The sequence below is a fragment of the Maylandia zebra genome, linkage group LG4, assembly GCF_041146795.1.
Source record: "Maylandia zebra isolate NMK-2024a linkage group LG4, Mzebra_GT3a, whole genome shotgun sequence".
In the NCBI taxonomy this organism is placed as follows: domain Eukaryota; kingdom Metazoa; phylum Chordata; class Actinopteri; order Cichliformes; family Cichlidae; genus Maylandia; species Maylandia zebra.
In genome coordinates, this window is record NC_135170.1 from 20,183,378 (window position 1) to 20,210,447 (window position 27,070).

General features: G+C 39.7%; 1 protein-coding gene across 2 annotated transcripts; it reads right to left on the bottom strand.

Annotated features, from left to right (window-relative positions):
• baiap2l1b (BAR/IMD domain containing adaptor protein 2 like 1b) lies at positions 1–27,070 on the bottom strand. 2 transcript variants are annotated; one of them, XM_004558376.3, is made up of 14 exons: positions 26,700–27,070; positions 24,632–24,707; positions 24,303–24,389; positions 18,412–18,473; positions 17,020–17,091; positions 16,036–16,170; positions 11,723–11,875; positions 11,356–11,511; positions 10,287–10,413; positions 9,078–9,294; positions 6,746–6,808; positions 5,673–5,892; positions 883–929; positions 1–796 (listed from the first exon to the last, which is right to left on the bottom strand). In XM_004558376.3, exons 1-14 carry the CDS (start codon positions 26,748–26,750, stop codon positions 724–726), a joined length of 1,539 nt encoding a protein of 512 aa, XP_004558433.2. In that variant the 5' UTR covers positions 26,751–27,070; the 3' UTR covers positions 1–723. The 2 variants fall into 2 exon arrangements, with proteins under 2 accessions (XP_004558433.2, XP_004558434.2); XM_004558377.3 differs by having other exon boundaries at positions 10,299–10,413; positions 26,700–27,068.

The following is a 27,070-nucleotide window of genomic DNA, read 5'->3' on the forward strand; positions in this document are numbered from 1 at the left end:
TGAAGAAATAGATCTTTATTTCCATACAGCAATTTCTGTTAAAGGGTGTAAATGGGTCAGGGGGAAAAGTGCACACACTGATGGTTTTATGTGTAGTCAATGAAGCACTGACATCACAGATAATGTACGATGAGGTGATTGTAACATCTTGTATGGACAGTTTGAAGAATGCAACATTTCGCAGTAAGTATGAATGTGTTGTTAAGGCAGAAGTGCGGTCTCCACGCTCCCGTAGTTAAGCTAGATGGCTAAGGACAAAGCATCTTTTGTGCAAATGTATATACACAAGAGTAGTCACTGTACCACATCGTATCAATATTAAGCATAAACAATCATCTGGACCCGAGGTTGAAATGCAGAGGTCCTGTACAGTACTTTCTTCCACCGTCCTATGGCAACAAATGATCTCTTAACAGTCATTTCTGTCAATGAACAAGCAACAACATAATTCCACTACTCTCTTTGACCGTTTTTATTCATTCATATCTTATGTGCAGGTCAGAATGTGGCAAGTATTTAACACCACAGAAGGGCAAAAATAGACATAGAAAATATATATGTTTCATAAATATATGTGGATCTGTTCAGTAAACAAAATGGTCCCAAAGTACTTCCATATCAGAGTTTATTTTCATCCAGATCAGAAGCTGCTGGACAGTAAGATGACACAGGAAGTTTGACAAGGGTTTGTGGGAGTTGAGTGTGGGTGGAAATGTGGACAGATCAGATGACTGGCGCGGAGCGGTCGTTGGTGACAGTTGGACGGAGCCTGACTGTGGCGAAAGGGTTCCCTCCCCTGTGAAAAATGCAGCAGATGATGATGAGTTTACGTCCGAGTGACAGAAAAGCAAATCATCTCGCTCATGTTCTTATGCGACTTACGCGAGGAAAGCTGGCGGGGGTCTTGCGGTGCCATTAGGCTGACTCGCCTGTGGAGGAGAAACAGACATGTATACTGTCACATGCGAATCACGAGCCCAACCAAACACAAAACCGTGACACATTTGCACTTTTAATGCCTCGGCGATTTATCGCCACGTTTGTATTTACACTCGTTTGATTTCTAGGGGAATTTAACACATTTTCCACAGCTGAAGGATTGAACACACTGTACTGAAAACAATTTAATGCCTCATGTCACAAGACGGTGTATGGAACCTGGATCTGCTGGAAATTCAAGTCTGTAGCACAATGAACCGTGCTAAGTTTTCTTATGACAAGCCATGGTGAATGCAAGTGTCTTAACAGGTGCTCTGTGCCTGGAAGGGTTCACCCATAAACTCCTTTAACAGATTTATAGCTGAATCATTACTCGGATCTAATAAAAATTTGGATCCTTATTAGATACTAACATTTTTCGTAACATCACAAAACTCTTGGTTGCACATTTGTGACTTTGCATGAAAACAAACAACAAAAAAGTCATGATGATCACATTGGCAGTATAGAGAAAATGTACCTGAACCCCAGCTGCACAAATATTGTAAACACAAATGTTTATATGTTTTTAATAAGTTAAATGTGGTGACACATTTACTTACACTGCAGTTTGGAAAAAACAAAACGAAACCAAAACCTTTAAACAAAACTCCATGTTGGGTGAACAATTATGGGAATAACTACCTATTTTGTTGGCCCTGGAAGTGCCCTCTAAAATATACACAACAAAAATAATATATTTTCCATAGCCCCGAAAAGTGATAGGTTGTTTTAATAAATAAGATCATGTTACACTACACAATTTACTGCTCACTATAAAGTAAAGGTAGCAGTAGTAATTGAGTTATTGTTTTACACAATAGTGGTTTTATAAACTGTAGCTTGCTTTTGTTAGTCTTCCTGGTAACATCCACTGTCCCGGATTTAACGTGCCTTCTGGCCTTCAATCTGCAGTACTCAACAGACTCCGCAAGAGGTCAGTAGTGGACCGATTGAGCGACATTGCTGACCAGGGCGCTTCAGTCTTGACACTACCCATCTCATTTCCACAGAGGCCCAGCAGTTTCATAACTTGGTTACCTGGACTTCAAAAAGCCTTTATTTAAAAGAAAAGTAATAATTTATCCTCTAAATAAGATTCTGTGGAACTTCCCTTAAACCAGGTCCTGGATTAAGGTTTAATATATCCAGCACTAACACAGAGTCACAATATGCTAGCAGACAACACAGAGTTCAGTCAGCTATGAGTATCGACTTCCCTGATACTCTTACAGTTCAACTTTCTCTGTAGATCTCAATCTTTCAGATCATATTCTCGCTTTTTCTGCATCTACACTCTATTCATTACTATTAGTTGTCATCTTATCTCTCCCACACCCAAACAAACCAGTGAGGGTGCTTTTTTTAAACTGATAATGACAGAACATTCCAGAAATCCCACCTCCCCCTACATCTCTTGTCTTTTTCTCTCACCTTTCCTTGTCTAGACCAACCAACATCATTTAAAGACAGGCTTTGCTGATACAGACTCCAACCAGTTTGTTGACATCAAGCAAAAGAAAGAATGTGGAAATACAATCAGGCTTTAAGCCATGGTGCTATGTAAAAAAAAAAAAAAAAAAAAAAAAAAAAAAAAAAGAATTATGAACTAGCAGAGAGAAAAAAAATAACCCAAGAAAAACATCTAGTTTATACCAACAGTGCCAAGAAATTTATTCAGAGGTAATTACCTGAGATAACCACACAGACTGATGCAGTATGCATCATTATGGCAATAATATTCATGAATGTTCCAGCCCCAAGTTGCTAACTAACTTTACACGCATGCATAAACATGTGCGCACACCAACACACAACCTCAGCCGCCCACTTTTTCGCCGAGTATTATAATCTGCTGTAGCTGTAGAGAACTTTTTCCCATACGCGTGTCTATTCTGGGATCCTGCATATGTCTGTGTTTTAAAAAGTTATGGCAAGGGTTCGTGAGTCACTAGGAAGGAATAAACTTCCCTGGAAGTGAACCCTGTTTATCCTGGAACTGGTGGGAGACATGTAAAGCAGGAAGGAAAGGCACGAGGATGAAAAGATAAAGAGACAGATATGTGAGTGAAAGAATGAAGGAATTGACAATGAGGGATAGTGGATATCAGGTTCACCCAGAGTGGAATTCCACCATAATGCAGAGCCAGGATGTAGACTGATACAACTGACAATGGACACACACTAACATTTGGTCCCACTAGTGTAAGTCAGCCTGAGGCCCTGACCAGAGTGACTGGTTAATAATAAATGCAGGCAAGGAGGAGAAGAGTATCTCCATTTGCCACCTGACCTTTAAGTGGGTCAAACATCAACCTAACAGAATAGCCACGGCGACTGTGTTTATTTTGTTTGTGTTTTGTTTGCTTGCCTCATCTTCCATGTCCAGTTGTGGTCAGAAGTTACACACTCATCATGCGCATTAATGTCATGAACATTTTAGGCTTTTAATGATTTCTTTCAGCTGCTGGAACTGGTGGAATAGTTGTACAACATATTTGACAACTTTAAAAACAAGAGTTGGGTGAAAAAAAGCTGGGGTTTATTTTGGATCATCTCTAATCAACAGGCTCAAATCTATACATACACCCACTTCATCTTTTAATAAGTGATGGTGAAAGTTCTATGATAACTTGACATGGTTAAGGCGTATTAAGTTAGGGATTATGATTGACTACAACTGTTGTGTCTTTGGAGCATTACAAGAATTTGTTTGACAGCACTCATTAGATTGACCAATACTTGGAACAATGGGAAAAGCTAAGGACATCAAAACTGACTGAGAGGGTGCCGACCACGAAAGAAGCCTCTGCTCCAAAATCAAAAGCTTCAGGCTTGACTACCCACATGGACAAGCCAAATACTTCTGCAAAATGTTTTTATGATCAAAATTGAGCTATGTGGCCACAATAACAAATCTAAGATATCTGCACTTTGTGCTTCCAGAAAGACCTTCCCAATGGTTAAGGTCAGATAACTTATGGATGATGCATAAATGATGGGTCTTTGCCAGGAAATCAGTCTAAATAAATGCTACAAAGAAGAGTGGAAAAATATCTAATATCAGAATTATACAACCAAACACTTTTGATGGTCATTTTTAGAAAATCAAAAACACAAAACAAAGAAACCCAAGAAATGTGTTCACAGGTTTGAACTTAAGTCACTGCAGTTCTATTCTGAAGGGACGACGCAATAAGAAATCTTGTGAAATTGGTCACACAAGTAAAGTCAAGACGTTTAGGACCTTTGAAAACAAGCTACAGTTAAGGTTAAAGTAAACATGACTGAGTGTGAATATTCAATACATGTTGAGCAGATATTTTTCTGTGTATGTGCAGGTTTGAATTCTATGTTTTGCATTGTAAACAAACGTGAATGTGCAGGAAAAGAAATATGTGCAAAGTCTATATCCAACTGTGGCTGACCAATATGAAAGGTTAAGTGCACAATTTATCTTGACAAGCAATGTCAGAGAGGTGTAGTAAAGATGGTTGTAGAGCATATACAGAGCTTGTGTAAGTCATTGTGCAGACGGGTCATGCGCATTTAACCCGTACATACCACAATGCATTTACATCCAACCAGCAGACGGGAACAAAAAGGCCTTCCTAGAACCAAACCACAATTTGCCTGCCATTTTGCATGGCATGCAAATGTAAGAACATTGGCAAGGTAAGAAATAAAAAACTCTCAGAGATGGATGAAATAATATTAATATTTTAAAAAACATTGTCTGCATACAAAAGCTTCTGGCAAAGAATGGCATGTGTGCACCATCACCCTAGATGATAAAACCTAATTTTCAATTCAATGTGAATGCCTCTTACTAGAGCAGCCTCACCCAGAGACCCATCATCACCACCCTGGAGATTATCCTAACAATAACAATCATTACAGCTGTGTTCTGCTCACCCACAAAAAACAGTGAAGGTGAGTCGTGGGACTAAAACTTTGGACACAAAGTCAGTTTTTAGACTCAGTATTTACTTTATTTTCTCAGAACACCAAGGTGCATATTCAAAATGCATTTCAGGTTGTGGATATTTTTAGCATCTATTACTACTTATCCTGTTTAGACTTATGCTGTGAGAGGATGTGCATCAGAACCTACATTTGCAGTAACTAAATAAACTTTATACATGTGTCTCTCAACCCGGAAATAGGAAAGTCTAATTTTTTTAATTTTATTTTGCTGGCACACATACGTTGTCTTAAAAATAAGACTAAATATTACGAAAATAATCCCATACTTTACACTTTTTGAAAAGCTCAAAAGTGTAAAACTGTCCTCGAGTCCTAACAATTAAATTTTTTTTCCCTTCATTGTCTACATCAGTCGACACTCGCACTATATTAAAGTGTGGTCAGGTTTCCAGGACACACATGAAAAGCTCATCTGACACCACCTACATACACACGCACTGTCACTGGCAGTAAAAACAGTTGAGGGTACAGCAGCCTTTATGCAGCAGGTATAAGGTGAGATGTAGCCTCATAGTGCCAGTCATATCACAACATGATGACAGTATGCTGGCAGAAAAAAGCTGGTCAAACTCTTCGCAGACCTGATCTAAGATCAAATCAGTTGCTTTTTTAAGTCACGCCTTAAGTCTACCAGACTCTGTGTTTCTCTTTTTAAAACACCAACATGTCAGACAAAGAAGAGCGCACAAACCAAATCGCCAACTGACCGTGCTGTGATCAGACGAGGAGGCTACAGAGGGCGTGGGGGAGTGATGGTGATTGCTATTTGTGGTGATGGTGCCGGCAGACGAGGTGTTGTGGTTTGTGCTGCGTTGCGGAATGTTGCTGTAATCTGCTGGGGGGAGAACCATGGTTGCCTCGTCTGTTTCTGTGTCCTGGTGGTGGAGGTTAACCACACTTCTGCTGCGGTACGGGGCGGCGGGCTCACTGGAGAGGAAGAGGAGGGCAGTATAAGAGATGGTAAAAGAAAGATGGTCAAAGAAATGAAGTAGCTACATAATAAAACTCATCACAAGTGAGTCTCCAGGCATATGTGAGGTATTGCATTTTAATTTTTAGTGGCTGCATCATGGGTTAGGGTTACCAGCTTAAATGTTGACGTTAAGCGATACAGATTGAATGTGGCTAATTGAAATTCCTAATATGGACAAAAGAAGAGGGATGCAGATGTCTGTGTGTTCTGTCCCCAGGTTCTGGTTATAGTTTAAATTTTCACTTTCCGGGAGTGGTGGTAGTAGTTGGCTGGCAGCCTCTCTGTGGGAGGTGCCGCACATTAAGATCTAATAAATTAATCCAACAGGGATTAGTCTCTTTGAAGAAAAAGCCTGGAGTCGACTCTGAACCTTTTCTCGCTCTCTTTCATCAGCAGCAAAATCTATTCATCAGCAAACAGCATCCTGTTTCCTGATATTTTGCTGGGCTCGCGTGAAAAGTATCATTTTTGATTCATTAAATAAAAGAAAGGAAAGAAAAAGGGCTCCACATGAATCATTTGATCACAAATTACTTAAATTTTATCAGAGGCTTTGAAACATTTATTACGTCAGGAACAACACAAGCGTCATTTAAATAAATAAATGAATAAATAACAGAAATAAAAATGAAGACAGAATGCTTAACAGCAGGACTCAAAGGTTAAGGAATGGGAAAATCCTCACAGAACTGTAAAGATTATCATGTCAAGAGGGCCAACTAGAGGAAATACTTCCAACAATAGAGCTGGCTGCAATATGACACCTGCAGGTCTGTGTGTGTTAGCTGGAATGTGGCTTCTCCTTACCTGTTGTTATTCACGAGTGTCTCAGTGAGAGCACGGCAGTAAGATGAAGGGAACCAGCCCCTCCTAAAAGAAAGAAACACAGCAGGCAACTTAGAGAGGATTGCATCAGCGGTCGTTATCAGCTCAATTGAAGGACTCTCCAAGTGATCGGTGAAGAGCCTGCATGCACTGCCCTCTCCTGAGCGGCTCTCTCCATCTCTTATCGAGAAGATACAGAAACCAGATAAAGGAGCAGGATCCGTTGCAGTTGCCTTTACTGTTGTATACACAGTCTGAATGTATGCCTAAGGCGACTATGCCAGCAAACAGGTTGAATCTGTCACTTGTTATTTGCAAAGAGGGAGAGCATTAAAGGTTGCAACTTCAATCACAGTTTTGGTTTATTTTGAAGGAGTTCATCTTTGACAATAAAGATTTCAGGCTGGAACAGGTTATTTTCCATCAAAGGAAACCGATGACGCAAATGAAGAAAAGATCTTGTGGACAAAGTCTTCTATTGAACCCGTCAAGGTGGAACATAGAGTTTGTGCGGAAAGAATTTGATTTTCACTGATTTAATAAAATGAGTCACGACTGAGCCAGAATTTCAGAGACCTGTGAGGTTTCAGTGGCAACAGTTCGAGCCCCCTCACACACACACACACACACAGATGTCTAAATGAAACCTGACTCCAAAGAATATAATGAAAGACTAAAAAATTTATTATTGCAAAATTAATTTCTAGACGCTATGCTAAAAATTTCTTACCTTAATAATAAAAAATTGATTACTTTAGTTCTGAAACACATTTGAAAAAAAAGCTTGTCCCTATCCCAAGTTCAGACCAAGGACTCCTCGTCATTGTACTATTATGCAGAAAGATTGCTCCTAATCAGTATTTGATCAATCTGCCCCTCCCTCTGTGTGGATGGATGTTAATATTTGCACTAACTTGAAGAATAGGTATTTCCTCAGTGTACTTGCAATAGGAAAAAAAAAAAAAAAGTAAAGAGTCAGGACCTACTGGAAAATGAATTTCACCCAGTCACACTGAATAACTGCTTTTGTTTATTTAAGGAAAAGTTTCCACAGAGAACCCGTGCTTGTTTCAACCATAACTGTTAACGCTAGCAACTGAGACTACTTGATTTCAGTCAAGGACAGTTTACAAGTACCGATTGTCAAGAGTGTACACTACTAGCTGTTCCTGGAAAAGAAAGCTCAACTCTAATGATTGTGACTGGATAATTTATTTAGGAATCATGCCAATAAAATGCACACACAGAAGTCAAATGTCATTATTTGACAAATGTTGCTCTATTATCCGTAGATTTTTCACTCCCTGGAATTAAATTTCTCAGTCCTGCTGGAATTCAATCTCTCAGTCCATCAATAGAGTCCATATCTGAAACAGTCCTGGTGAGTTGCTGGGATACAGTATCAAAGCAGATATGAGACAAAGGCAGAAGCCCAGCGAGAGAACCAAAAGAATCAAAGCCGAACCTCCTGTGGAACATGAAGCCCATCTTGTCTGACGCTGTGCTCTGATAAACATGACGATATACACTTTTTAAGCCTTTAGGCGCTTCAGCTTGCCCCACCTGCAGCAGCGAGGCATCAAGACCAAAGTTTTACTTTGTGTTAGCCTCATTTTTGAAAGCTACTCAGAAATGATTCTTTTATGCCCTTGATCAATCTTTCTGGGTATATTTGTAATGTAATTTCCCTTGAAAGCAATAAAGATCAAACCGGATGAATGATTAAAATTCAAAAACACATTTTCAAGGGCTTCAGATCAAATACTTGTCTAAAAAGTCACGAACGAGAGATCTGGGGAGAGTGGACTTGGTTGGTGCCTATCTGTGTGGGGGAGCAGGTGGCACTCTGAACTTCTCCCTCCACCTCACTCCAGTCTGCTATCGTACATCCCACCCTCAGGCCAGATTTTACTTTGATTTCCTTATCAGTGACTTCTCCAGCACAGGCATCACTTGACAAGCCTGGAGCTGTGTGTGCTCATACATGGTCAGCCTAGCAATCAGGCGAGGGACCATCTGGCCAGTTAAGACAGAATTCCACCTCCTATTAATCACCTGATTCATGGGAATATGGCATGAATTTTTGACAGAGGCAGTATGAAGAAGGTGATGATGATACAGAGTTCTTGTTATGATTTAAAGACATTTAAAGCCAGCTGAATTACATCTCAATAATGACTGCATGTGTCACAGATCTAATCGGGCCCCTATGTACAGCACAGTGTGTGCACAAGCCTTCCCCCATTTCTGTGATTATAATTTTTCATATCACATATCTGGTCTGTATAAATTCATCACACGTAGTTAGACTCACTTTCCATTCTTCTCCATTTCACCATACATCCATCCGTCTCTCTCATCAGGGATGAGCAGGACAATGACGTCTCCCTCATCAAAGCTCAGCAGCGTGCTATTGTTGCCCGCAGTATGGGGAAAGATGGTGCGCACACGTGGTCTCTTCACCATATTGTTGAGCCCTGTGGCGACAGATACAGACCTGGCGAGATTGCTGTCCTCGCCGTTCCCGTGGTCTGGGAGAGAGGAAGGAAGTTAAAAAAAAAAAAAAAAAAAAAAAAGCAGAAAGCAGTGTTAACACAAGGCACGATTAAGAATATAAAGCCTTGCTAACGTGGTCACAGTAGCTGCTATGGTTACTGACCTTGCCTAATAGTACTCAACAAAAAGTGCAACTGAAACTAAAGAAACTAAAATTACAGCTGCTGGATTTAGACATAATCTAATGTACAAGATAAACTTAAAGCATGACCTGATAGATAAAAAAGTAACTGTGACAGAAAATGTCTCTAGCAGATTAGCTGTTGACATATTTTACTCTGAACAACAAATGTCAACCTCATGGTCATAATTCAGGAGAAGTAAGAGGGCTGGCAAAGTCAGTAGGATTGATTCTCTGGGAACCCGGCACATAAAGTCGTGATAAATTATCCATTGGCTGTTGAGGTATTTCAGTGTAGGGGCAACTGACCGAAACATCAATTCAATTCAATTTATATAGCGCCAAATCACAACAGCAGTCGCCTCAAGGCGCTTAATATTGTACAGTAGATCGTACAATAAATACAGAGAAAAACCCAACAATCATATGACCCCCTATGAGCAAGCACTTTGGCGACAGTGGGAAGGAAAAACTCCCTTTTAACAGGAAGAAACCTCCAGCAGAACCAGGCTCAGGGAGGGGCGGCCATCTGCTGCGACCGGTTGGGGTGAGAGAAGGAAGACAGGATAAAAGACATGCTGTGGAAGAGAGACAGATTAATAACAGATGATTCAATGCAGAGAGGTCTATTAACACATTTATTTCATGCAGCTCATCATGGAATAACATTTTCTAGCGCAGAGAAGCAAATATCATCATTCCATGCAGCATAAAGGAGACACACATTTTAGGAACAAACAGATGGTTCTTGCATTACACCTGCAAAAACCATCTGTTTGAAAAGCACAAACGTGAGGACACAAAAGCACAGAGCAAAGTGCTAAATGAAAACAACTGTCAAAATACCTGCCGCAATACCTGTGCTGTTGCTTGAAGGAGGGGTTACAGCGGTGGGGTTGTTGTCCTGGTTGAACATATTAACCAAACGGCTGGGCTCAGCTTTCTTAGGTGGTGCCGGGGGAGTAGATATGTTCTGCCACAGTGCAATGAATGAAAACATTAGCGATATGGTGGCTGTATTTGTGAAACCAGTATGTTACTTATTTCCTTTAAAAAAAAAAAAATTAAATAAAAGATAAAAAAAAAAATAAAAAATGATTTTTTTGTCAAAACATGCAGGTAGTAGCAGCCTCAGTAACAGCTAAACAAATGACCAAGAATTACTACCCTAAGCAGTTAAAAATGTCGGGTCTAACAGACAAATGTTTATCATCCAACAACTCCGCCAAGGCAAAAGTCGAGGTCTGCGATCACTGCCATTATCATTATTATATGTTTTTTTAAGCAAGATTACATAAGTTGCCAAGGTGGAAAGGTGAAGTGTAGGCAGATGAAGAACCCATTAAACTCTGCGGCTGATCTGGATAATATTTTTTAAAATTGCAAAAACTGTCCTTGGAAGATACTCTGAGTATCCTTATGATTTAGTCTGAACATAGAAAGATAAATATGATTAAATATTCAGTGTCAGCACGGTAGCCTCAGTATATAAGGTACTTCTATAACCTTGACATCAAAACATCCTACACCCTGGGAGCCCCATCACCAAGCATGGCATATTCATTGCAGAGGCTACCTGCATATATGAGTTATCAATTTTTTGATGTTTGTTTTTTTTCCCTGTTACTTTTCCACATTTGACAGCAATGCTTTAAAAAAAACAAAACAAAAAAACCCCCAACCTTGTACATAACAGGTTAAATCTTGTCAAGATTGGTAAGCAGACCTACAGAGAGACACTCGGAAATCGTCTCTCTGAGGTAAGTTTCCATTACGTAGTAATGATATTTTATCTAAACAGTACTAAAAAACAAACAAACAAACAAACAAAAAAAAAAAAAAACATAGTACAGTATGAAAGACAGCAACACATGTAGCACAAGAACAAGTCTTAGGATTGTCACTTTGATCATACCACACTGTGTCGTGACGGGGACGGGGAGGGCAGTGGTGTGATGGGAACTGGCTTACGCAGCCCTTCAATCATTGACAAAACACTCTCGGGCATATTGGTGGCATCTTTGCACTGGTCCTGCCAGGTGCTCAGCTTTTCCGACAGTATGTCTCTGGCCTATCCAGCAGTCGTGGAAATAAGAAAAGATATTAAAAGAAAACATGAGTAATCAGTAGAAGGAGTGCAACATTTCTATCACTATGGCAACGTGATACATTGAGACTCTAGAGATTGTGGGTTTCGGAATAAATTCTTCTGGCTGAACCAGCAATATAATATGACTAGAGTTTGATTGCTTCCAGCATAATAAGAGCAGGACTTTGTCTACCTTGTCATGGAAGGAAGCGAACTGATAGGATAATATGCAGTGTTTGTCCACAAGGAAGCAGAAGCGCCTCTTCTCCTCCAGCAGAGCCTCCTTACAGCCATCGGCGACGAACAACTGCATGTCCATCTGTCGGCTTGCCAACGTTTCTAGACACTGCAAACATGCATGCAAGTGGACATTAAAAACCATAGACAACATTCAAATTGTTTTGTGTACAAATGCACATCTAGGCAAACATAACTGAAAAGATAAGCTTTGAACAGATCAGATTCAGCAGGTCTGAACTGTGTTGTGCCTTCCAAACAACCACCTTGAATAAATCAAGGTCTTATCTCGCTATGCACATGGTTTACAGCCATTTAGACACAGTCATTGTTGAGACACAAAGAAAAAACCCAACAAGGGCAAAATGTATAAAAAGACCAGGGTTCCTTTGCCATTATTCTAATCTGTGTTGTGCAGAGGACAAGTATTATTAGTTTAGATCTTATTTTATTGACAGCCTGTGCTGTATTTGATGTTTAGTGAAAGGGCAGAACAGTAGGGAGGGCTGCATTATCTACACTGACAGTCTGGGATCATAAAAAGGTCAGAAAGCTACTGAAAGGATTTGATGTGTCCACGTATGTGGGATCCATGCAAATGAACCAGATATTCAGATATAAATATTCAGTTTCACTTTCACTACTCTAGTAAATGCTGATATCACTGAAATGTAATGAAGTGAACGGTGTTAGAACAACAATCTGAATGAAACAGCTTCTTTTAATATTGCCTTCATTTCCTGACTTCTTCATGCGCCTTAATTTATCTCTTTTTTTTTTGGGGGGGGGGGGGGTGTCAAAATTTGTGGGAGACATTTCTCATCCAACTGACTGGAAGTGTCACACCTCTAACGGCTGTTAATGCATTGCACACACCCTCTCTATTCAGCTCTTACAGCTCTGTCCTTGGTTGATAAATCCTCAAATGGCCGAAGGCTTTATTTACCACAAACCTGTGCCGGGTACAGTGCATTTGTAATCCATGTTATTCCCAAAAATATTCTGCACGTAGAAAAGTGGTCACTATTTGGTAACACTGTACCAGTAAGTTAAAATGCACAATAACATGACCTCATAATTAAAAACAACAATACTGCCTATTTAAAAAAAACAAAAAACAAAAAAATCCACACAAAAAGGCAAATGAATACAATTTCTTCTGGTTATCTAGACCATGAACGAATATGGGGCAATACCGTTTTGCCCTTTCTAAACAGAGTCGCCGGTCTTCCTGACCAAATGAAAATCTTCCTGTTTGTTTATGCTTTCGTGACAGGCACAAACGCATCTATTTAGATCTGTTAATTTCCTCCATCGATACCAGAAATCCTGATAACAGGCTTACCTTTGTGTCTGTATTTCAACAAACAATCATATGCAAATTTCAGAAGCAAATACTCACACCTACACAAATAAGTGCAGAAATAAAACTCTTACTAAAACTGTTCTTGTTACTGACCAGTTGTTCACTTATCATTTCTCTGTGCCTCAGTTTTGTTTCAATCAAACCCTGTGAGGGCACATTTTAATGCAGCCGCGTAAGTTTTTAATCTTTTAGTATCATAATGAAGGATATAATAAAACATAATGAAGCACAGCTAGAAAACTGTAATGGAGACCACACAAACACAAATGCATTAACTGACTTCTTTAGTACATTTTGGGGATTTCTGAAAAGCACCTGCATATATTTCTACAGTACAGACAGATTATTATACAAATCTGCAGTATTTTGTGAGCGCCATTTTCTGTTGCTTCTACATTGTGGTTTTTCTGACACGTGTTACCTGTGCATGTCAGAAAAACTGCAATGCACAGTCTTTTCTAGGTGAGAAAAATAGAGTGAGCAGTACAACCCACATGATCCACAACACTGTTTTCAACAAACTGATTAACACTGCAAAAAAAAAAAAAAAAAAAAAAAAAAAAAAAAAAAAAAAAAAAGCAGAAACACTAAATTCAGTGGGATGAATTGAAGTATTAATAACTCCACTACAGCCCGTTTGCTAAATTGCTGTTTAAAAATACAAAAGGACTTAAGGGCAGCACAGAGAAGGAGAAAAACAGAGAGTGAATATAGGGAAAAAGTAAAAGGGGAGTGTAAAATGCAGTTTCGACACACACCCTGTTAATCACTTTACATCTGTCAACACCATAGTCACCCTGTTGCTATGGACAAGCTATGTTTATCCGGAGAACTACAAGGTGAGGGAGGTGAGAGGATCGCAGAGGATCGCAACAGAGATAACCAAACAAAAAAAAGAAAAAAAAAAAAAAAAAAAAAAATTACACACCTCCCCAACAGATGATTCTGACTTTCTGCTCTTTGAGGTTTAAGAGGCTTTGATACAAATCCCAATCTTTGCTATCCTTGTGTACAGAAAGTAAAATGTGCAGCAACTTTTTTTTGGGAGAGCCTTTTAATTAGGTGTCTGACAGCACTCCCAGTTCATTTATTTATTCATTTTTAATTTTATCTTCTCCGTCTTCTGTCAGATCCTTCCCTGCCTTTGAAGAATCTTTGGTGTCTGGTGAATCATCTGCTCCTGTAAGCTCCTGTCTCCAAGTCCTGACACACTGTCTGCATGCCAGCCCAACTTGGTGTCTGTTGGATCTCTAAATCGCATACCTGGCTTTAAATCAGATAAGTAGGCACAAGACTTGCGACTTGATGGGAAGGTGAGAGAGCAGTAAGGTGAAAAGGAAAGAGGAAATGGAGCACAGTAAAGTGAGAGACAAAGGAATGAGAAAACAAAAGAATGAATGAGGTGACAGAAGAATTTATAATAAGGGAGAAGAGGAAGCAAGCCTGAAATTTCTATAAAGCCACAGGGCACGTGGAGTTCATCATCAACCGTGTTCACACAGAAGCTTGGCTCTAAAACTAAAGCTGTAATTTCTTAGATAATTTAACTTGCTCTGACATTTCATGGTGAAAGCAAAAATCCAGGGCTGTAACTAACTTGTTTAAAATGTAATACAAATGTGAATCAATGTCCTTGGCAACTTCACTGAGCTTCGTGACTCTATCGAATGTGTTTTGACTAAAAGTCCGTAACCTAACCCCAAGGACATTTGGCTTACTATGATTTTTGACAGAAAAACATCAAATACAGTTCCTAAAAGAGACTACAGTACGATTCAAGCTCATATATCTTGTAAAAATAAATAAATAAAATGCACAACTTCTTGTGCTTCTCTCTCTCTCCTTTATAATAAAGAAAATAATTCTGGGCAATGACAAGTCAAGTGTAGGCAGAGGTAGAAGCTAAAGCCGAAAATAAAATCAAGTATTTATGTTAGTGCACTCCTCTATTAAAGTGTGAAACTCCTTTTAAGGTCTCTTTCTCTTTCTTCCTTTAACTATGCAGTTTATCAGCCTTCAGTAAAGTAGACCTTGTTGACAAAACACACAAATCTTTAAATATGCAAAAGACACACACACACACACACACACACACACACACACACACACACACACACGAATAAGCTGCCTGGCAGGATCAGTGGTAGGCAGGTTATGCAAGACTTTAAGTTGGTATGCTCATAGGCCGAGGGAACTCTGAGGTTTAACTCATTTGCACTTTCCACTTAGCAGCGTCACTGCCAGGGTGTGGTTGCACCATGTAATAACAGAGTTAACCTGTTATAATGACTTCATATTCCACAGTGATTAATCGAGATCAATGACGTAAAGCACCTGAGGTAACTGTGACACACAGATCACGGATAAGTACCAACAGATAAATAGTCATAATTTAAAAAGACAATAAAAGCACACTTTTAAACATTTTGGCCCTTGTAAAACATTAAATACATAACAAGACAAAAAAGTGCAATAAAGTCTCCACTTCTCAAAGAGTGGCCTGGTTAACTTTAGCGTTTCCTAATCAAATGTCACTTCTATAGCCTGAAGAGTTAGTGCTTGCTTGCTTTCTTGTTTGTGCACGTGTTTGGCAACTTTTATAATTTGACATGCGGGTAGAACAAGATGGTGTAAGGGGACCTTGTGCGGGTGTATTCTTGAAGAAAATAAAAGAAGCCAAAAACCCCAAACAAACAAGGAGCTTCTGCACAACTGCACAGACCAGATGCTTCACATATTGCCAGTAACTTTTGCTACTCTGGCTGCAAGTTTCAGGTGTCAAGGTTTGTGAATGAGGCTCGTTATATGAACACGCCCACGTGTGTCAAAGAAAGCGCATGTGTGTACGATGTGTCATGTGTCTGTAGGAGTTGTTGTTTTTTGTTTTTTTAAGTTCGTCTCACCTCGCTTTCCTTGTTCTCGTACTTGTTCGCATTCTTGCCTTGGCTCTTTCTCCTCAGCTTCTTCAGGTCTGCCTGGGACTTCTCCAGAGAATCTTGCTTCATCTTGTGCTCCATCTGGTATCTTTTAAATGTGGCCTAGATCAGAAGAATGATTCATGTAAATGCTGCAACACCAACCTGATGCGATTTGTCAGAACCATCTTGGGTAGCAGAAATAAGGAGAAACTGTGAACTTTAAGAATAACTGGATGAATCATTTGAAATTTAAAAATGGTGGTGAAAACTGCCAAAATATATCCACAGTCCAGTTTTCAGTATATGCTGGATATATTAAAAAAAAAAAATCTTCCAGTACAAAGTCATGTTTCACACTATGCAGTAAACTACGCAAGCTGATTTGCAATGTAAACCGTTTCCTAAAACGTCTGTGATGATGTGTTAGGCTGGATCCATCTACTATATGGCACTAGTGCAAAGTGAACATCAGAGAGGAATAACTTTGTTTTATTATAAATAAAATGTAAAGTGTGCATACAGCTACCTCTGCACAGTCATGTAGATCCATTTACAGACTCAGAGTACCAAACATCACTCTGAAAGGGCACAGACTTGCTGTACTGCAGAAAATAGGCCCTTCTTTGTCCTGTGTTGTGCTGATAATAACCCTTTCAGTAGGACATATGCCCAATTCAAAGAGTCACAAAAAAATTCCTGCATTATTGCACAGAACGAGATTATAGTTCATCAAGTGCATAAAAAGGATTGCTTTTCATATTTTTCAACTCAACACGGTTTAAAAACCATCATCTACGTCCTCCTTACCTGCTGATCCTGTATTAAAAACCAATTCAAAGGCTTTTATTTTTGAGTCTCCCTCACTTCATGTAGTTGCTGAATAAAAATGTAAAATGTAGCACAAAAGCCAGTGATAACAAAAACAAACCCAAACTTAGTTGTGCGCGCACACAGAAAAAAACTACTCACTGTCATGTATTTGACATCCATGTCAGTCTTTCTCTCCAGCTCAGCTATTATGTCTCTGTGGAACCTCTTAAACTTCAGGTGAAGAGGAGGAGGAAGGACAAGAGAGAAGAGAGGATAGGAAGACACACTGGTTATTATAAACTTGATGGGTGGATGGAGGGCTACAGTTTGTCAAGCTTTGCTGTCAGCAGAAAACAAGGAAAAATGCTGCAAGTCTCATGGAGAAAAATGGAGAATGATCATTTAAAGTGTATCGGTGTGGGGGCGAGAACCAAGTCCAAGGTTGCGGTTATGAATGAGTCAGATACAAAGCGTGGGAATGCCCACAGTCTTCTCTCAGATGCTCTCCAGCTCTCTCCCTCTCATTAGTGTGAGGGAGTCAAAGCGCTCCCCTTGTTGTGATGCAGTGTCTGCACCCACACGCAGCAGATCAATGATGTGGAAGACCCCATCACTGAAAACATAGATCAGACTGACTCTCTGACCTGAATTAATGCTGTGAGTCATAAACTCGCGTCCATTAACAACTGAGCCCACCCACTGATGCCGTTTGCAACAATGTCTCAGAAGAGTGCCTCCCAACTTTTCTGCGTCATGTTCATGTTTTCTGGTTTACTTTCAGGCACTAGCATCATTTATTTGCACAAAACTTGTGCAACATTCAATAAAAATAATGCGCCCAACATGTTGTGATCTTTTTAAAAGGTCTTAAACATCTAAATTTTAAGAATGCTTGTGTTGTAGTGAAATATGATACATAAAATTCTGCTAATTATTTTCACTTAAAATATCTGATATTTGCAAGTTCCAACAAAGCGATGGCGTCTTTTTCCATGCTACCTAAACACAAAGTGAACTGAAATTTTGCAACATTTACATAATAAACATTTACAACATGTTCTTCAAAACTGAACAAAAGATTAATAAAGTAGTCCGTGCAACCGTTTTGTGGTGTTAGTGTGCTAAGAGCGTACACAATGCTCATACTTAATTAATCAAACTGTAACTGCCCCAGCTGGTACAGGACAGGACATGTTAGGACCTGCTTGTTCTCAGCAACGAGATAAAGCCCCAGCTGCTCCTACAACCCAAAGCCATTTGTTTTCCTTCTGTATCTAATGTTTCATGTTTTTCTTGCTCATGATGCTACTTCAGTTGTTGTAGGTGGGTAGGAAGATAAGGTGGTGTCTATCAACAGCAGCAGAAGGATGAAAAGAACCGTTTGCTGACAGCACACCACTAAATGCCGGTTAGTGAATTCCACCTCAGTCTGAGAAACAGGTTCAGAGAGTGAGACAAGCATGCGTTTGGGAGAGGCAATACAATTAAAAATCAATTCGATAACGTAAAACAAAACATGTATACATTTGCAAAAACATATTCAAGACTCACGTTTTCCTCCAGCTCAAGATGAACGTTCCTGTGGACCTCTGAGATTTCTGTCAGTACTACACCTGCCAGGTGCAAAAAAAGGAGGGGGAAAGATGTCACACAGGTTAATGTTATAAGATGGAAAGTTTTGTCTCGACTGTACAGAAAATCATTATCTAAAGATATTCCACTAAAGTGCAAAATGATAGCCATAATGCACAGCACAGACTATAGCCTATAAGCCTGACAGTATCTGCAATATTTCTTTAACCAAAAATGTAACCAGCTACAGATGTGATGTAGGATTTCCTTCACTGGTATGAAAGCAAACTATATGGAGCCTGGACCAAACGGGACCACTTGCTGCTCAGGAAATCAAAAAGAACTCAGATGGCAGGCTGCCACAAATCATAACCTGTTTTTCCTAAAAACAATCAAATTAGGATTACAGAGCACAATGCAGAGCATAATAACTACATGCTTGTAGCGCCAAGCCAAAGTACAGCAGTTTCATTTTAAGTCCCCACATCCCAGAGATAAAAATTGTACTACCTCTTCTTCTATTAGACAAGTTTGAAATTTTTAGGTGTTATTCCTTACTTTTTTAAATTACTTTTAAAAGTAAATTGGTGGTTTCAAGTAACAAATAAGCAAAGTATTGGCAGCTCCACTGAAGACTGATTTCCCTTCAACTTCTTTGCATTCAAATAGTACTGCTTAGTACCCAAAGCCAAGCATTATGCAAAACTAATAGCAGTAACTCTACTAACAAGAAAGGCTACAAACGGTCTTGAGTCTGGTTTGCCGTTTACACACAAGCACTGAGGTGTGACTTTTCTAGATATTATTGATTGTAGGTGCACGTGGTCTTTAACCTGCCAGCTCACTGAAACCGAGTCTGTGCCTATTTTGTGCCCACGAGACTGGTCTACCCAGGCAGGTCCCAGCTCGTCTAACTCAAATGGAGTATCTCACGCAGGCTTTTTTTCTGCTGTGCAAGATGTGAGAAAAAAGGACAACTGAAGATAATTTCTGCACTTCATTCTTATGACACTGTCAAGAGTTCACATGCAAAAGAAGGCTTTTGTAACATACTGCCTTCTGGATAATACTGCTCACAGACTGAAATCTGCATGGGTGTGTGTGTTTGGCTGGTGCAGTCCTTTGATAATCACCATTTTCAACACCTCTTAGATGATGGGTAGACACAGAATAACAATGTGTGTGTATAAATTTGTCTTGGGCCAATTAATAACTTGTGTTTACACAGATGGTCACTCTGGTTGTTTAGCCAGCATTCTTTGTCATCTTCTTTCTGCAATAACGTCAAAACAGATAAACTAATTTGTTTAGAAAATGAATCATCTGTGTGCAGTCTCATGAACACAACTTATTCGTAAGACATCCTTAGTTTACATCCAACAGCAATTTAAATTCAAGATAATGCTCAGCATATGTCGGGTATATTTTCTGCTTGTAGCATAGATGTGGGATACATCAGTGGATTTGCCAACACAAGATTACAAGACGTTCAACAAATGCACGCTGCATCTTCTCCCACACTGAGCATTTTCCCATGGGTGCTGATTCCCATGCAGCTGCAGCCAACAAATACAGCTGTACCGCACATAAGTATTGATAATGATGTAACCAGCCATCAGTGGCTTCTGCTTCAGGATACAAACACCTCCAGTTTGTGTGTTACAAACAGACAAGCCAAATCATCATAGAATAAATACTTTACTCATCAAGTCCTCATCTAGATTTGTTATTTGTTTGGTTTACAGAGCAGTAGACCCATACTGAAGCACATGGATAAATAGGAAAAACAGCCTGCACACCAAGGTTTGAAAAATAAAAAATTGCTGTCGTCTTTCAACTGTGTTCTGATGTGCACAAATGCACTGCGCAAATCCTTGACAGCCTTTCAATATGCCTGCAGACACTCTGACCTGTACATTCATCAGTATGTAAACACTGCCCTTCCCTGCTCCATCTTTCCACACCTTGCCTGCTCCACCTTGCCTCACAGTGAGACTGGCTGCTGCAGTTCAAACAGCTCGGCAGATAAAGACTCCGCTCATCCCAGTAAATCTGCCCTTTGACAGAGCAGAATAAAAGAGGCTGAGGGGTAGTGCAGGCAGGGTAAGGGTGGGAGAAAAATATGTTGAGGAGATAAATAGTGAGGCAGAAAAAAGGTACTACAATAAGTATAAGAGAAGAAATGACAATGTAGTAGTGCTGGATATGGCAATACACAGTAAAAGAAAGAAAAAGAGTTTAGAAAGGCTATGCTAGATTTAAAATAAAACAGGGCCCAAGACTGGCCCAACCTTAAACTCCCCTCTTTTTACAGTAAGAATAATCTTAAAAATGTCAACAGGTGTGGTATTGAGTCAAACACCAGACAGACTGGTTTATATGTAAGGCGTATAAGTCGAGTCATAAACATACCTCAAAAACAAAATTCAGAAAATGATGTCACGTAAATGTTTCATATTAATAACTGCATAAAGATTGCATCAGTTTCTTTCCAGCAGTTCTCACTCATTTGTTTATTGTTGCACAGACCACACAAAACGTTGCTCGGCAACAGGTGCACTCTTTTGAGCAAGGTGTGAGGGCAATAGTGTATCATTATGAGGATAACTCTAAAAGCAATGTGCCATTATTACCCAACCAGAACCACAGAGATAAACCCAGCCAACTCAACCACCATCGATTTAAATAAATCCCCTTTCGTCTCTGATGAGATACAATTGTTTTATGTCCCACATGACAGTGAACAGTGTCTTTCGTAATTGCATATGTTGAGACAGATAGGCAATGTCTGTGTTTGTAGAAAGGCTCTGAAGACGGAGCACTTTATTGCATTTTCCCAGAAGCCTGCAAAAAAAAAAAAAAAAAAAAAAAAAAAAAAAAAAAAAGACCCACAGTTCTTCCACCGTTTTTGACTGTGGACAAAATAATCCTGGCATCTATGAGAGCCACCTGACAGCATGCAAACATGCTTGGATTATGTAAAGTGGGCCTGGTGCCATTTGAACACTAGTCACTGTGTGTCTGTGTCCACGAAACATCTATAAATACCCTTTTTGCTGCAAAAGGACAAGATAGGATGAGATTAAATTCTTTGGGGACAATGAAATGCAGCACAGTCAAGATATCTTACAGGCTGTTTGCTGTTCCAATTTTTAGGCAGCAGTTTTGTGGTTCTTTTCACTGTTCCCTGTGCATTTCTGTTTCTAGCATCAAGACTAGAAGTACAACGAGAAGATGTAAAGAGCAAATTCTAAGCACGTTCTAATCCTATTGCATCCAAACAACCTGGTCTGTACATGTTAATTCCTGCTCTTTGTTTGACCAAACGTCAGAAACCTGAGCGTTCGAATGAGAAAAAAGAAAAAAAAAAAAAAAGAGGTTGACATTTGAACTCTGGCAGAAGTGGAGGGAGAGATAAAGGAAAGGGGCGAGAGAACGAGGTGCACCGGTGCTCTAATGCCTCGCGAGAGTATCTGGTTTCTGGTTATCTGTCACTGGAGCTCATGTTTCTTACAGAGCAGCTTCACTACAAGCATGAGCAGCCTCGTGATGAAGATGTGTAGACTTTAACGCCACATTTCTTGTAGAAGATGTCTCCACAATTATTACAACTTAAAACAATGTCTTAGGAACCTGACAGCAACTCACGACACAAATTGAAGATCCTGACTATTTATAGAGGCGTGCAGCACAGACTCCAAGTACAATGCATTTGGGTCTTCAAGCCTGGTTCATTAAACTAGATGAACACCCACCGCTCTACATAATCCAGCATAATGACTCAGAATAAACTGATCCGTCGTGAGATCACACAATGCCACACAGGAGGAAATTAGTGGGTATGTTACTTTGAATTAAAGGGAGGATTGTTTTTTTTTTAATGAATCGTTTAATCACCCGTCTATAGGCCCGAAACATCAAAATCAGAAATAAAATGGGTAATTTGAGAACATTAAAACTATTGATTTGAGTATTTAATCTTGAAAACTGAGTTTATTACAACAGTTTTTGACTGATTAATTGGCCAATCATAGCTGGGATCCTACCAACTGATTATGGTTGCAAGAAAATGCATGTGTACAATGTGGCGAGATCACAGATGGTCTTAAATTGCAGTATACACATGCTCAGTCTGTACACAGTATAATCTATCGTATGTTGACAGGCTCATCGTTATAGATGAACCAACCAAAATGTTTTATATCAATATTGTATTTTTGCAATTCTAAACCAGCCTTAAGGATGCAAACTTCAGAAGGACCTGTTGTCACAATATTTTATGGTAAAAATGTGCCACTGTGAATTCAAGGAGGCTATTGAGGATTCAAAGGCTTACTTTTCTAGCCACTTGCCAAGTGTGCACAGGGTGTTTCTTTTTTTGGGTGGAGTATCACTTTAACTGTGCCAGGAAACTGACACCAGGTGGCACTTCCCATTGTGCTGCTAAATTTAATTAGCAGTTTTGCTACTAATCAGCAGGGGAGATGAGAGGCGTACAGTGGTTAAATCAAAGTGTGACACTAGTGACAATGACTTAGGATGCCAGACTTCTTTGGACTACAAATTAGCTCAGGGGAACTGAAGCCTGGGGAGTTAGAGAAGAACGAACATAGGACGATGAACAAACAGTGTATTCCCAAGTCTATCACACTCAAATACATAAAAATCACAAGAACGGTGCTGGAATTAATCAGTGGGTAACTTCTGATGTGTTCGAGCTAGAGCACTGCCTGGGTTTAGTTTTTTAGTGATAAAGAGAGGTTCAAACATTACCCTGCTCTCTTTCATCATGAAACAAACCAGGGAATAGCTGTTGTTCTGTTCATTTATTTTTTTCTAAATTAATTTTAGTTATATTGCACAAAGTGTCTTGTGGATATCTTTTGCAAACCTCTGATTTCTTATGAGGCTTTGCAGGTGTAGAGTCAAGGCTGTGCTTCATCGTCTTATGAGATGGGGCTGAGAAGGATTTAGACCAGCGACTGAGGGGCATACATATTAACTTCCTTTAGCTTGCGATTACTGGGTCATCTCATTGACTTGTGAATAAATTAATGATCCATTTCTCACACTGATGTCAGATGCACTTTAGAACTGGCAAATCCTGCTAAATTGAAAATATGCTCCCGATCAGCAAGGTCAGGAAAATTTAATTTAAGACTTAAATTCACTTTGTTAAAACTTCAAACCTAATATTTCTAAAATGGCAACTGCCACGGAATGAATTCAGCTCCTGTGTTCCTCACAATTATCCCATGTTTACACACATATTTAGAATGAAGCCGGTGATAAACATCTGATCATTTCGTGAATAAATCTACAGACATAACAAATGCAATGGAGTGAAGCTTGTGAGCTACTTTAGGAAGTCAACTCGAGATGCACTGCATTATTCACGTGTAACATGCCTCACTCTCCTCCCGTCATATACCCAACACACCCTCTCAATTCAGCTTTGTCTTGTTAAGCTGAAGAATTTCCCATCTTTTCCCCAGACCTACAACACTTCCTGCTCTTTCACCCAAACCTGCATCTACCCTGTATACTCAGAGAGGCCACTTTCCTATTGCTCCCACAAATCTGTGTGCAACACATACCAAATGACATTGACTGTTGCAGAAAAAAAAATATCATTCAACTGAGGTTTTCCATCAACTTTAATTAAACAACAATCTGCTCTGGCTGAGGATCAGTAAATCATCCTTAAACTATTATTAGAAATGAAAAGACTGCCTTGGGAATAAAATACAACTGAATAAATTAGAAAGAAGAAAGTTTTTTGAGAAAAAGGGAGCTGCCTCCACAGTCTGCAGATTTCCCCCAGTTTATCCCAGTGGAGAATCACAGGACAGATCAACTTGGAAACTTACCCAATTCTCTGGAGACAGGAGAAACTGCAGCATTCTCCCCAATCTTAGTCAGTGCATCAAAATACAACTTTCCTGCCAGGGTCATTGCTGGGAAAATGATAAAATTGTCATTAATTTTTGTCACAGTAGCCCCTAATACCCTCTGAACACCACAGAGTAACAAATAGCCACATTATTATCCAACCTGTCCGATCCTTCCTCCAAAATGGCTAACTTGTCCTTCCAGTTAGCCATTTTTCATTTCTTAGCCAACTCTAACTTAATATATAAACTCTGAATCTTTTTTTAATGTAATAGCAAAAACAAAGGGGGAAAAAAAAAAAGCTCACCTGCTACGGATTTCTCATAGTTCTTGCCCAGGTTGACCAGGTTCCTCAGTCCTGGGTTGAACTGTTCCATTACGGTCTAAAGGGGTTGAGAGAGAAAAAGGATTCAATGTGACTGTCAAACTGACAGAGTGACATTAGACGTAAATAACGAGGCAAAGAATGAATGAATGCAGTCACACTAGAGCCTGACGACAGTTTAAAGGAATCTATAACCATGTCCTTCAGGCACACATTCGCATGCATACAGATAATGTCTACAAATTATGTCACAGAGGCCAAAAATTGCTTCTGTGGAAACTTAAGACAGGAAGCACAAAAACAACAAAGAAATAATAAATACGAATAAGAATGCACAATCGATTAAACAACGTGGGCATGAAAAGACACAGGCTAATCTGATATAAGTGGGGTCTCTAGTGATCGCCATCCTTTAATCAACATCGTGGAGTGGAACTAATTATGTCTTGGAAAAAGATTTACTAATTTTCTGAGCTCCATTTTACAGATGTCAAGTCCAACCCTCTGATTAGTACAGAATAGGACAGGTCTTGGCTAACATGCACACACACGCAAAACCTCCTTAGGACACCCATGGCAAACAATGTTTCATGAGTCTTGCATTGTTCAGCCACTTGTACGTCAGACATTTGTCAGCAGCATACTGACATAATGTGTAAGTAACAGCTCCCTGCTGATACAGGCATTCATAAGAAATGACTCAGTAACCTTTCCTTTAATTTTCAGCATCTAATAATGCTGTAAGAGAAGAACTTGTTCTTCCATTGCTGAAAATCACACTGCATTTTAAAAGTCCATGAAACATGTAAACAGCCAAATCGTGTTCATTTTCAACAAAAAACAAACACAACTTGCCACTAAGTATTTAAACAGACTATTTTGGGAGCCTGTCTTGCTTATTATCAATGAGCCTGAGGTGATGGCTGCCAAGGAGCTTGCTGTATAATCTTACCACACAAAACACACAGCCAGTTAAATTATTAAACCTGGAGTCTTTTTCCTGCATTTCACCACGCCAATGAGCTGTGGGGGTAGACCCTGGAGGAGGCCGGTGGATAAGAACTGTTTAAAAAGGATAAATGCGTGAGAGAAAGCTTCTTGCCTTCTTTTCCTCCTCCTGCTTTGAACACAGTCACCTTTACTCTGTCACCTGTGGCGTGCACACTGCAGAGGACCATTAAGTCAGAAAGCCTGGTGGGATTTTGGTGAGTCCCACTCACGTTCAGGTAAACGTTTCATTTTCATTGGTTAGGCTTCTCTTTGAAACCCAATTAAATCATAGACTCAACAAAAAAAAAAACCCAGCTGATTACTTATTAAAATTGCTTTAAAGGGAGCAGTTTCCCCACAATCCAAGATAAGGAGGAGTGGTAAATACCAATTCACTTGAAAAGCTCCCGCTTCAGTAAATAAATTAAAGTTAATTAGGCTACTGGTTGGCACGGAACTACAGAACAGCCCAAATGATGCTGATCAACCACGGCAGCAATTTAATGGGAAAAGAGGGAAAAGGAAATGCCACTCCCAGGGTGGGGCTATTCTCTCAAAACCAGTGATTCAACTCACTAATAGGCAGTTACAAGCTCTCGGGAAGCTTCTAAACTAAAATAAAAAGTGCTGACAAAAATGCAGTGAACTCATTAACAGTGCAGGCTGAGATGCTGAGTAAACCAAGAACACACTTAAAGCTCAGGGATCCTGAAAGAGCAAGACCCCAGGGTAGGATAATCAAGTGTGATAATAGTCTTTTTTCTGCTGTAACACTGTCACTTACTTGTGATAGTGCCCATAAGCTAAACATATATCACCCTATATATTCTGCTGTGTTTTCAAAAAGAAGGTAAACTACTTAAAGGCGAATGTCCACACGACAAGTAAACTTTACTGCTAAAAAAAAAAAAAAAAAAAACCTCACGAGGACCATGAATAACACCTGTTAGACAACAGGTTGGTAAAAGTCAACCTGTAAACTTGAACCCGAGTTTAAGGAGGCACTTCTTCCCTCTCGCACCTGTTGGGTTTCCCACCTTCATAGGAAAGCAGCGCTTACCTTGTATGTACTTTCAGCGAGCTTGTTCACCTCCTCCGCGTTCCTCGACATGTTTAATGTAGTTCCCTCGCGACGGCCGACAAAGAAAATATTATATTTTTAATTATGAATTGACTTATTTGTACACCGATGCCAAACACCCCCTCCCCAAAAAACAGGTCCAAGTGGGAGCGGTGACCAAACCTACGCAGACATAAAATTCCTCATAGCCAGCAGGAGACGTAGGGACGCACGCACAGCAACAAAAAAGGGAAAAGTAACTCCTGTGGTGGAGACTCGAGCTATCTGTTGCTGCTGCCACTCTTCGTGTGAGCACACACTCAGGGGGTGAAAATAAGCTGAGCTGTCAAACTTATTGTAGGTGGTTAGTT